Genomic DNA, 13570 nt, shown 5'->3' with positions numbered 1-13570 from the left:
GGATTTGTTTCCTCAGCTATAAATGAGGGGACTGGACTAGTTGAGGGTTCAAGCATCCTTTGTAGAGGGTTCAAATCCCTTCATGGTTGCCATAAATGTAAAAATTAGATGTGCAGTAATAAAAATATATTTTAAGAGATTTATTAATGATCATTAGAAGTAAAAGAATAAAAAGGTAACAAAATAAAACCAACCACATGCCCATGGCCAATCAGCCAGTTAAAAATCCTTGCTTACCACCACCATGCTTGTGACATCAAGCCAAAGAGAGTCAGAGCCAGAAGGCCCACTGAATTTATCCCCTGTCTACAGGAAGTATATATGTATGTAATGTATGTATGTATATATGTATGTTTGTGTGTGTGTGTAATGTATGTATGTATGTATGTAGGTAATGACAGGAAGTCAGTGGACTTCTGGGAAATGTAGTTCTTTTTTTAGGGTAACAGATTTTCAATTATACACCTTCCAGCTCTAAATGTATGCTTCTATGATTCTGACAGCTTCTTCTGGCTCCCTGGGGATGCTTGTGGACCTAAACTCACAAAAAGAGTTGAAATATCTTAAGGTGAATGAATGAATGAATGAATGAATGAAAAAGTAATTGATGACAAAGCCTGGTCAGTAGTTGTAATCCCATAGAGAACCAGAAGGTGGAAGCAGAGAGCAATAGGGGACCAGAGAAGAGCCCTGCAGAGAGAATGAGTGTCACCAGGCAGTTCAAAGACCCTGGTAGACACGTAGTGGAATGTTGGAGCCGAGAGCTGTAGGGGTGGGAGTCGCCCCGGCATTTATTTCTTCTTTGGATGGGGCTAATATACCAAAGGAATGCTGTTGATATACTTTATCTAAATTTTAGTGAAGAATTTGTAAAAAAGAATCTTCCGTGCTATCCTTGCTGAAAATATGGAAAGATGTAGCCTCGATGAGTGGACAGCTGGATGCATTTGGAACTGGTCCAAGGGCCAGAGCTAGGACCCAAAGGCTAATCACGAATTGTCCCGGTAGATCTTCAAAGGATGGCTGGAACGCAATGTTTCACTTGGCTGCGAAATGTTTAACATTTGTATCAACGTCTTAGATAAAGGCCTTCCAAGCATTCTTATCAATTTGACTCAGAGCTAGAAGGGATAGAGGTCCAGTCCAAAAAGATCTTGACAGATTAAAACGTTAAACTGAGCCTAAGAAGATATCATTTAATAGGAATGGGGATGCTTGCTCCCTTCCTTCCCTTCCTTTCTCCTTCCCTTCTTCTGTCTTAGAATGATCAGTTCCCAAGCAAAAGAGCTTAGCATAAGGGCTAGCTCCTAGGGCTTCCCATCTCTAGACTAGCTTCTCCATCCACTGAAACAACTAGCTGCCCCCCTTTGCCATGTCTTTCAAAGCTTAGATTCTACTACTGCGGACAGTTAGTTAATGGAGGAATAATCTGACATGCAACAATAAATACAAACCTACTTGCGGATGATGATTTTTTTAGCCCAATTGCAACCAATGGAAATGAGACCCGTCTGTAGACAAAGAAAGACAAAGTTATCAATAGGTTCTTGGATAGAACTCTTCCCCAGCCACCCCTTTTGGAAAATGACACAGATCAAAGAAGGCCAAATTCTACCTTCTCCCATTTAAAATGATGGTTCTGAAAGGGCTAAGGATAGGGTTCCGAAAGGCAGTTCTGCACATTCCTTGACAAAGAGTATTACCAGGGTATATCTACACTGATAAAAATTATTAGCCTTACTTAAGAGTAAATTATTATGAGGAGGATGATATTAAAAATGATAAAAATTCTTTTCTTACTGAAAAAAAGAAGAAAAAGCCTAATATTCTCAGAGGATATAATATACAGGTACAAAACTTATGGAAATCTTTTTAAAACACACAAAAAGTCCTCCTTTGTGTTATTTGAGTGGCTTTGAGCAAGTCACTTAACTTCCATAAGACTCAGTTTCCTCATCTGTAAAATGAGGGGACTGGACTATATGACCTCTCCGAGATGTTCTTCAGATCTAGATCTATGATCCTAGAAATGGAGAAGTTTATGAGAGCATTTCAAGATCATGCCATTGCCATCAGAAATGACCAGAGTCATCCTTAAGGGGTCCAGATTTATGGAGGTATTTGTTGAGTCATTTTTCAATCACATCTGACCCTTTGTGACCGTACTTGAGGTTTTCTTCACAAAAATACTGGAGCGGTTTGCTATTTCCTTCTCTAGCTCATTTTACAAAAGAGAAAACTAAGGCAAACAGGGTTAAGTGACTTGCCCAGGGTCACACAGCTAGTAAAGTGTCTGAGGCTGGATTTGAACTCAGAAGGAGGAGTCTTCCTGACTCCAGGCCCTGGTGATCTATCTACTAAACAACCTAGAAGCCCAAATAAATCCAGATTTATGACTCAATGCATATATGCAGTGAAGGGATGGAAACTATATCATATATGACCACAAAGCATCCAATGATATTTGGAAAGATGTGATGGTTATACATCAGAGGTTCATTAGTCTTTCCAAATGAACAAATGACAGTCCTCCAAACGGCAAATACACACGTTAAAATATTCTTGAGAATTCAGGAGATAAACTAGGTCCTGGAACTGGGCATTACTATAGCCAGAATCATTGCCCACAAGTACAGAGTTGTAATAAATTAACATGTTAATATTAATCCATGTGGACATTTATGAATCCGTAATTAATGGATGTTAGTCCACAAGTCCTGGGCACTCAATCTCGCCACCCCACATGGAGTGAAACACTTTCAAAATAAAGAGAGCTAGCAGAGGAAATCTGAGCCACGCTGGAGCAGTCGTCTCTCTGTTGTCTTTTTTACTACCAGACTTGCCCCAGAGGTGCTTCCAATGAGTCTGCAAAGAATGAGATTTCATCTCGATATTGATTTTAATTCCATTATTCTTATTCAATGACAGCTATAATCTTAGAACACCAGAAATGGCAGGAGAGGGAGCAGCTCGGTAATACAGGTAAGAGAGAACCAGGGCCTAGAGTCAGGAAGATGCCTTTTCCTAAATTCAAATCTGGCTTCGAACTTTTACTAGCTGTGAGACCCTGGGCAAGTCACCTAACCTTGTACGCCTCTGTTTCCTCATCTGTAAAATAAGCTGGAAAAGGAAATGGCAAACCGCTCTGGTATCTTTGCCAAGAAAACCCCCAAATGGGGTCACAAAGAGTCTGACATGACTGAAAAATGATGAACAATAGTTGAATAGCAGTTTGTCTTCAGATCATGACTATCTGAACCCCATAAAAAGAGGGGGAAATAATATGATAAAAATAACAATAATATATCATATTTTATATGGGGCTTCTAAGATTTACCACACTATATACTTTACATATATATATTTTATTTTTTTACTACATACTGGGTCATGGGCAATAATACACACAATATATATATATATATATAATGCATGAATTCAGAACCTGAAGGTTCCAACTCCACACTAATTAATTTGTAGTGCATATTATATGATAATTGGCCAGAAAGTGGAGAGGAGCTCTATCTCTTTATTTTAGAGCCACTAAATGTTCAAATTCTGCCTCAGATATGACCTGCGTGACCCTGGTCAAGTCATTTCACCTCCTCTTAGCCTCAGTTTCCTTATCTGAAAAATGGAGGTGACAATAGCAGCACCTACTACATAGGTTGTAAGAGATAACACAGGTAAAGCATTCTGCAAACGTTCAAATGCTTTATTATTATTATTATTGATAGCTTTTGCACTAGTCACACATTAGATGTCTGGTGAATCTAATCAAACCGCTTCTGAACTTTTGCCATGACCAACTTTGCTAACTTCATAGATATATAAACTGGTTCAGCGGTAAGGAACACTCATAACTCTCCCCTGGTGGCAGCAGTCTGGGGCAAAAAACAACAACAAAAAAAAAACGAAGAAAGAAAATCCCTAGAACACCTTGCTTTCTTCCCTCATTCCAATGGAAAGAGGAGAGCCTCTTCTTCTCATTTTCCCCACCCTGCTGAGGGGGCTGCTTCTGTCCCCTCTGGGTGGCCTGGGATTCAGGTTTTCCCCAGGATATCCCCAAATCCCCGAGGCATCCCAGGTCAAAAGATATGCAAGGAATTCCTTTGCTTACCTTCCAGCAGGGCAGGCTGAAGGAAGGTGACTTTGACCTCTCCCCTGGCTTTTTGACAAACACAGATAGGCACCTCCCAGTTTGCTTCTGACAAGCATCCATTTGTATCTCAGCTATCTAATCATACCCTGCAGGGCCCAGTTCACCCCCTTTTGTCTCTGGAGGTATAACCCATTGCCCCACCACCCCATCAACCCATCTCTGGTCACGGAGCCCCTATTGTCAAAAGGGCATAAGAATCCCAAATCCCTGCGTTCAACTTCATAAATTTCTCTACTTTTAAAATACTCATTGAAACCTGTCATTCTGGAGGGGGCATCCTTTCCCAGCCTGAGGCTTTAATCTCAAGCTCTCCCACAACATGGGCAGTTGAAAACAGCTTTTCCCTAATCTTTTCCCAAAGGGAACAGAGTTCAGCTTCAGAGTAGGACACATAGATCCCTGTGGTTTCCTCCTCCAAGTGGTTAAGTTCCTTCCCAAAATTCCATCTGGGATTCCACTCTAGCCATGTTCACTTGGGTTCATGACTTCCCAAATATAAGGGTACCTTCTCCACTCCTTTCCAGCTTCCTTTGAATGTGTTGTCTTCCCCCATTAAGCTCCTTGAGGGCAGGAACTATTTTTTTTCTTATATTTATAGTGTCAGAACTTGGCACAGTGTCTGACATAATAAAGGCTTCAAATGCCTTATTATCTATCAGTTTATCTGTCTATCTAGCTATGTATGTACATATATGCATATATATGTATATGTCTTTTCAGAATAGCACAAATGGACGAGCCATGGATCAGGCAGGTACCTCTGACTCCCCAATTTCAGCAAAGCCCTGCTCCCTACTACTGGAGCTTTCCTGATGCACTGGTTTTCCCAGAGAAAACATCCATGTGTCTAAAGCTTCTCTTTTGATTCCTTGATGCAAATGAAGGAAGTACAATGAAGGGGAATGAAAGTTTCCTACATACCGGAGGTTGTAAGTCAATACAGGATAGTCCTCTGTCAATTAAATCCAGAGTGATGGTGGATAAACTGGGTACCTTTATGCTACAATGGGAAAAAAGAGCTTTAGCTTCCAGGGCGAATGAAATCAGAGGTCACACTTTAGAAAGGACATTGATAAGCTAGGACATTCCAAAAAGGGGTGGGGGTGGGGGCAGGGATCATCACCATGGAAAGAGAAACCATACTGAGTATTAGCTATGAAAATCTGGCATCAGAAAGCACCCTTGAGTTTTACAGAGAAGGAAATTAAAGCCCAGAGAGTAGAAGGCACTAGGCCAGGGACACACAACTAGTTGATGGTAGAACTTAGATTAGGACCCAAATTTTCTATATTCTGAAGCACCTTATGAAAGGGGATCATAGGAATGTCTTGTTTCTCCCAAGATGGTTTTAGCTTTTGTGTAATTTATGCCCCCTGTCTGTCTTCTCTGTGTTTTTGCTTCTTTGAAAGTTGTGGGGAAATCTTTGTGCCTTGTTTAGTATTATTTGTAGATTTTGTTACCTCAAAAGATTTCTAAAAAGAGGAAATGCAACCAGTCTGCTAAAAAGACAGCTAAAAAGCTGTGGTCAAAGAGTTAACATGTTGGGAAAGATGGATGAAGTTTCATACTTGAGAAGAAATTGTCTGAATGAGAAGTGTAAATTTCCATACAAGTTATTTTATCTATGTTTGCCTTAGTTTTCTAGTCTGCAAAAGAGGAAAATAATAACGATACCCAACTCCCAGAATCATTGTAGGGATCAAATGATATAATAATGGTTGTGAATCATTCAATAAAGTAACTGGCATATGCTAAGCACTACATAAATATTGGCTATCGTTATTGTAATTCCTCAACTATGGTACACACATGCCATCTCCAGGCCTCTTTATTGCCTGTTCCTCCTGACTCAAGTTCTCCCTTCTAGTTCTGGACTTTCACGGTTTCTTTTCTCCACTTTCTGTTAGTGCCTTTCTCTCTCAGGTTGCCTTCATGTTCTCCATAAATATCTTCTATGTACCCAGATATTTACATGTTTTTCTTATTCATTAAAATGTATGGGCTTTGAGGGCAGGCCCTGGGCTTATTTTCCCTTTTTATTTGTATAGCGAAGTGCTAAGCTTTTAATAAATGCTTGTTGACAGACTAAGTTTAAGGAGTCAACTTGAAGGAATTGGAAAAGCTTATCCTAGAAATTTGAATAGGTGGGGTGGATTGAGAACAAAGAGTTAAGGATTTCACCAAGTAGCTGGAAGGATAGTAATATCCCATAATAGGAAAGTATCAACAGGGGAATGGCTGAACAAGTCAAAGCACATATATGTGATAGAAGGCTATTATACTGTAAGAAAGGAGAAAGGGAAGGGTTTCAGAGAAACTCAAGGAGACTCATATGAACCAGTGATGTAAAGTGCAGTGAACAGAGCCAGAACAATTTAGGCAGTAATCCTATAAAGATGAACAACTTTGAGCAGGGTCATTAGTGCCTCTAACTCATCTTTCTACTTTTTTGTGGACTGGGTTAATCCTCTCTGCATATAACCCTATCTCCAGCCATTTCTTTGGTTCTTCTCCTCTGAGAGGAACAATAATATCATAAAGACAAATTTGTGATGGACAAATGGTGAACCATGTGTCTATGCTGTTATTTATCCTTCATTTTCAGAGGACTGATGACGTCATGGGGTGATATCTTGACTTGTGGTTGAATTGAATTTAAGTGATGCAGAATTTCACAAAGTCGTCAGCCTCACTGTCTCTTCCACAGTTGTTGAAGTCCAGTGGCAAGACAAAAGTCAAGATAACTGGTGATGGCCCCAGGATGCAGTGGTTGCCCTTGCCTTCTTCAGTGTCTAATTAAGCTCTAAGTGCATCATAACGCCTAATTTAGCTGCCTTCATAACCTTTGCCTATTCCATTAGGGGAAGTCTTCACATGTTTGGGAGACATCCTATATAAATATACACATGTATCTGTATGTATATATGTTGGATATGAATAATAGGGGAATTTGTTTTTCTTGCTTTCTCAATGGGGGAGGAAGGGAAGATGGGAAAGATTAAATTCAGAACTGAAAATAAAAGACAAATGAATTAAAAATTAGAAAGAGGAAAGTTCAGATGGGGAGGAGACTTTGGAGAGAAGACCTGGTATAGGCTGGTCATGACCCATGACATGTATAGGTATGTGTAGGGCTGCCCTCTAAAAGATGGATAAGAATTGTTTTGATCCTAGTTTTTTTTTTTTTAAACATATCCTAAACACCTTAGTACCACACCCTCTGTTTATGTATTCTTCTTTTAACTACTACTGTGATGATGATAACAATTTTTTAAGAGTTACAGATATCTTTCCATATAGGAATATAAATAATTTGACCTTGTTGAAGCCCTTAAAATTTCTCTTTCTCATTTGCCTTTTTATGGTTTTCTTGAATTTTGTATTTGGACATCAAATTTTCTGTTTCATTCTAGTCTTTTCTTCAGGAATGTTTAGAAATCTTCTATTTCCATGAAAGTATATAGTCAATTTTGATGAGTAGTTGATTCTTGGTTGTAGTCCCAGTTCTCATGCCTTCCAGAATATCATATTACAAGCCTTGTGGTCCTTTAATGTGAAAGCTGCCAAATCCTGTGCAATCCTGATTGTGGCTCCATGATATATGAATTGTTTCATTCTGGTCCCTTGTAGTATTTTCTCCTTGGCCTGAGAATTCTTGAACTTGACTTTAACATTCCTGGGGGTTATCATTTGGGGATTTGTTACAGGGAGTGATCTGTGGATTTTTTCAAAGTCTATTTTGCCCTCTTGCTAAAGAATATCAGGGCAGACTTTTTTAAGATACTTTCTTGAAATATGATGCCTAGGCTTTTTTTTTTTTTGTCATGGCTTTCAGGTAGTCCAATAACTCTCAAGTTTTCTCTCCTGGATCTATTTTCCATGTCAGTTGTTTTTTTCAATGAGATATTTCATATTTTCTTCTATTTTTTCATTCTTTGTTTCATTCTTTTTGTTTTATTATTTCTTGATATCTTGTGAAATCATTAGCTTCTATTTGACCAATTCTAATTTTTAAAGACTGAGTTTCTTCCATGGCCTTTTGATCTTTCTTTTCCATTTGGTCCATTCTACTTTTCATGGCACTCCTTTCTTCATTTGATTTTTTTTGTCTCTTTTTCTAGTAGGTCAATTCTGATTTTAAAGCCACTTATTTCTTCATTGTCTATTTTGCCACTTTTTCCATTAGGCCACTTTTGCTTTTTAAGCTGTTATTTTCTTTTTGCATTACTTTCATTTCTTTTTCCCATTTTTCTTCAACCCATCTTATTTGCTTTTTTAATTCTTCCAGAGTTTGTGACCAATTCCCACCCCACCCCCTTTTTGGAGATTTTGCATGTGTTTCTTTAGATTTCACCATCTCCTGTTGCTTCTGTAATTCGCTCTTTTTCCCCATAGAAATTTTTGAGGGTCAAGAAAGTTTTGTTGTTGTTGTTTGCTCTTTTTCCCACCAGTGGACTGGGAAATCTGCATGTTGCTGGCCATGTCTGTCTTAGCTTCTGGATTCAAAAGCCCAGGGTTTTACCCTGGGGCTATCTTCACTGCTGCAGCAGAAGCTTGAGAGTACTATGGACCTTTGGACTTCACTGCCAGGGCCATCACCCTTTGAGGGGTGGGTCTGAGGGGCTCTTTTGTTGGTGTAACCTATGATCCAGGATCCTGGAGTTCTGGTTTTGAGTTTGGCATGGTAGGTGGGGGATGGAGGGGTGGTTGGTCTGCCTGTTTGTTTGTAGTTTTGTTTCCAGTTTCCCTTTATATTGTGGAAATCCACTCTCTCTTGTAAACCTCAAAATTCCTTAGACTTATAAATGTTGGAAATTTCACCATTGGGATATTTCATACTTGGAAAATTTCTTACTGATAGTCTATTGGAATGGGAACCCCATTGGCATGGGAGGTTCTTTCTCTTCTCTTCTTAAGATTACTTTAGGACAGAGACCCTTTGCTGAACAATGGAAAGGACTTTGACCTATGCTTAAGCATAGAACAGGAATTTCTTTGAGTCTTGATTGATTTTAGAATTGATACAATGGAGATACTCCACCCTATTCAGTCCTAATAGGATTGAGTAAGGGCTGCAGCCTAGATCAAAATTTAATTATTCCAATCTCTACCCTACTCAAGTTAACAGGATTTAGAAAGGGCTGTAACAAAGGAGTAAAGATTTAATCATTTGAAAAATATGACCTTCAACAGACATGTGCAAAAGCCAGAAACCTCTGGGCGGTCCTGGGTTAAGCGAGAGCCTCCATTGACAGGGAAATTGATGAAGAGTGATTGGTAGATGTGAGGACTGAGGGGAGGCAACTTGGATGGTGTCCTTAAAGATAGGAGGGTCTGGAGACTGGAGGGGGTTGAGTTTTTGGTCGGTGTGGTTCCTGGGCTCTGGGGAAGCTTGCTCTGAAGGAAGCTGAAGGTGGGGGCCTCTGAGACTGTTTCTCCATTTTGGACACGTGAGTAATAGGGACTGATCTCTTTTCTTTGCCCCAGCTATCTAAGGGCTTGGGCCTTTTGGCCCAGCCTAAACAGAAGGGGTATTTAAGCCCTATTCCCTTCTCTCCCCTTTCTCTCTCTATATATATCTCTAATTCCTTTCTTGCTTCTATTGTAATTAAACTCCAAAAAAGGCTGACGGCTGACTTGAGTTTTTCATTTAGGAATTACATAGCTGATTCCTTGGCGACCTTAAATTAATATATATCAGTCTTTTAAAGTGATTCCCTTGTAACACTCTTTACCTTTCATGTTTGTTGTGTTCAGTGGGAGAGCCCCCTCACTCATCCTGATCAATTCCATCTTTTTGAGGAACCTTTTAAATATTGGTTTGGAAGGATATTCAAAGTGGTTTCAGGCATTTACTGCTACTAAGCTGCCATCTTGGCTCCCAAGATTAGTTTTGCTAGATTCCAAGGAAGTTTCAGAGAAGCAAATTTTGGCTTGATATTGTTCTCCAAAGTGGAAAGGGGTGTGTTAGGAGGGTGTGAGTTTCCCCTCCTTAGGGTGGGATGCTGTGGTGGGGAAGCAGGGTGGTCAGCCCCTCTTACTCAAAAGTGAAGAAGCCTCATTCATGTCTCTATTTCTCAGTTTGCTGTGGGAATTCTGAAAGGAGACCACCATCGATTCTAATAATGTAATGGCACATAATGAGAGGTCAATCCCTAGTGATGGGGTCTGTAATTATTCTACATTTGACTATGTAAGTGATAAACCATGGTGTGACATTTGTCCTGTTCAAATACTGTCAAAATAGGAACTCAAGTCCTCGTTCACAACTATTTGGGGGTGGGGGGACGGGTGAAGAGAATAATGAGAAGTAGCTTAACTGAGTAGATAGAGTTCTACTTAATGGCAAGAACCTAGGTCAAGTCCCTCCTCTAATAAATACTGGTTGTTTGATTGTGGCCTTTTGGTCCTTCAGGAAACTCTGTAAGACTCTTGGGTACTAAGCTGGGGCCACTCTGATCAAGGGAGTTTCTTCATCCATAACTCCCTTCAGCAATGACATCAGAAGCCTGACCTCAAGTCTACAAATACAAGAGGGCTGAAAAAAGGACATACTTGGAAATGAAGCTGTCATGAGCCTTGCCTGAGAGGTACTGCTGCATCAGGGTAATGTTCTATGAAATCCAGAGAGACACAGAACTCTGATTAGAAAGTTTTACAGACCCTTTAGATATTATATAGAATAGAGTAACAAACAATCACTTAATAAACATTAATTAGGTTCTTATTGTATGCAGAGTTGGGCATAACTGAAAATGACCAAACAATAACAAATATGCTAGGCACTGTGATAAATACTGGGAATATAAAAAGAAAGCAAAAAAAATAGTTCCTACCCTCAAGGAGCTTGCAGTTTAATGAAGAAAACAAAATGCAAACAAATATATACAAAATAAGCTTCACACAAAATAATAGGAAGTAATTCAATAACAGAGGGAAAACCCTGGGATTAAAAGGGGATTAGGAAAAGCTCCCTATAGAAGGTGGAGTTTTAGCTGGGACTTAAAGGAAGCCAGGGAGACTAGTAGCCAGAATAGAGGGAGAGCATTTTAAGGATGGAGGAGATAGTCAGCGAAAATGCCAAGAGATGGAGTGTCTTATTCATAGAACAGCCAGGAGGCCATTATCACTGGATTAAAGAGGACACATATATGTATGGAGGAAGACTTGTAAGAAGACTACAAGGGTAGCAGAGATTAGGTTATGAAAAGCCTTTGAATGTCCAACAGATAATTTTGTATTGGATCCTGGAGGCAATAAGGAGCCGATGGAGTTTATGGGTTAGGGTTGGGGTGACATGATTGGACTTGTATTTTATGATAATCATTATAGTGGTTGAATGGAGGATGGACTAGAGTGGAGAAAGACTTGAGATAGATGGATCTACTATAACAGAGGGAGAAAAACTTTTATCTTCAGTGTATAGGTTTAGCCTGGTACCTGGTATATAGTAGGAGCTTAACAAATGCTTGGCAACTTGGCAGTGACGTCCCTATTTCTTGTGGCTCCCTATTGCCTCAAAGATCCAATGAAAAATTCTCAACTTAACACTTAAAGTGCTCTGCAATGTGTCTACTACATACCTTTCTGGTCTTGTTTCCTGTTATTTCTTAACATACAGTCTCTGTTTCAGTCAACCTGGCCTTGTAGGTCCTTTCCATACAAGTCATTCAATCTCCCACCTCTAGGCCTTTGTACAGGCTATGCTTTCCCTCTGCCCTATGAGATATAGTCTCTCTAGTTTTGTAAAAGGGATGATAATAATAGCATTTACCTCCCAGTTGTGTTGAGAGGATAATATATTTGTAAAGCACTTTGCAAATCTTGGCACACTATATAAATGTTAGCTATAATTATCATTATAATTATTATTACTAATTGTATTAGTATTAAAGTCATACTCTGATGTTTTGCCATTTGGTTCTCAAAGACTGCACTGGTAGATGCCTTGTAGGGACCTCCCCAACCATAGCAGTGATAGGCATGCGTCTACTGACTTGGAATAATAATACTGGCTTGGTTAAATGTAGAAAGATCAGCTAGCAAGGCCACAACAATATATAAAGATCACCTCCTAAACACACAAGTTTCTAATGCAGTCAGTGGAAGGAGTACGTGCTGAGAAAAATTCTGAATCTGAGAGAAAGAATTCTAATAACCATAATTGATTATGATTAATAGGGTGATTTCTAATTAGTTGTTCAGTCATTTCCAGTCATGTCTGACTCTTCATGACCCCATTTGGGGTTTTCTTGGCAAAAAAAAATTAGATTGATTTTCCATTTCCTTCTCCAGCTCTTTTCATGATGGAGAAATGAAGACAAACAGGATTAAGTGATGAACCCAGGGTCTCCCAGTTAATAAGAATCTGAAGCTGGATTTGAACTCAGTCTTCCCGACTCCAGGCCCAGACTCCTATCTTCTAATTCTAGCTGGGTTTAAAATACCATTGTTGGGGAAGTGGGTAGCTCAGTGGATGGAGAGCCAGGCCTAGAGATGGGAGATCCTAGGTTCAAATCTGGCCTCAGACACTTCCTAGCTGGGTGATCCTGGGCAAGTCGTTTAACTTCAATTGCCTAGCCATTACCCCTCTTCTGCCTTAGAACCAATACATAGTATTGATTATAAGACTAAAGGTAAGGACTTCAACTGACAGAAAGAAGGCAGTAGTTGCAATCATGATATCTGACAAAGCCAAAGTAAAAATAGATCTGATTAAAAGGGATAGGGAAGGTAAATACATCCTGATAAAAGGGAGTATAGACAATGAGGAAATATCAGTAATCAACATGTATGCACCAAATGGTATAGCCTCCAGATTTCTAAAGGAGAAACTAGTGGAACTGAAGGAGGAAATAGATAGTAAAACTATACTAATGGGAGACTTGAACCTACCCCTATCAAATTTAGATAAATCAAATAAAAAAATAAATAAGAGGTAAAAGATGTGAATGAAATCTTAGAAAAATTAGAGTTAATAGCTATATGGAGAAAAATAAATAGGGACAGAGAGGAATATACCTTCTTTTCAACAGCACATGGTACATTAACAAAGATTGACCATGTACTAGGTCATTAAAACATGGCAAACAAATGCAGAAAAGCAGAAATAATAAATGCAACCTTTTCAGATCATAACACAATAAAAATAATGATCAGTATGGGTACATGGAGAGCCAAATAAAAAATTAGTTGGAAATTAAATAATATGATTCTCTAAAATCGGTTAGAGAACAAATCATAGAAACAATAATTTCATTGAAGAAAATGACAATGATGAGACATCCTTTCAAAATCTATGGGATGCAGCCAAAGCAGTACTCAGGGGAAAATTTATATCCCTGAGTTCATATATTAACAAATTAGGGAGGGCAGAGGTCAATTAATTGGATATGCAAATCAAAGAAC

The 13570-nt window shown here is 39.1% G+C and overlaps 1 protein-coding gene across 12 annotated transcripts in view; it reads right to left on the bottom strand.

The window, feature by feature from the left end:
• Positions 1–13570, bottom strand: part of CATSPERD (cation channel sperm associated auxiliary subunit delta) — a 146558-nt gene that overhangs the window by 21800 nt on the left and 111188 nt on the right. For all 12 annotated transcript variants that reach the window (XM_056822502.1, XM_056822500.1, XM_056822501.1 and 9 more), the window contains 3 exons: positions 10718–10776; positions 5084–5162; positions 1459–1511 (listed from right to left, as the gene is read on the bottom strand). In XM_056822502.1, coding sequence (XP_056678480.1) covers positions 1459–1511; positions 5084–5162; positions 10718–10776 — 191 coding nt within the window. The remainder of the gene's footprint in view (positions 1–1458; positions 1512–5083; positions 5163–10717; positions 10777–13570) is intronic.

This window comes from Monodelphis domestica, chromosome 3, assembly GCF_027887165.1.
Source record: "Monodelphis domestica isolate mMonDom1 chromosome 3, mMonDom1.pri, whole genome shotgun sequence".
In the NCBI taxonomy this organism is placed as follows: Eukaryota; Metazoa; Chordata; class Mammalia; order Didelphimorphia; family Didelphidae; genus Monodelphis; species Monodelphis domestica.
Note: the sequence above shows the minus strand (reverse complement) of the source record. Positions and strands in the feature narration are given on the sequence as shown.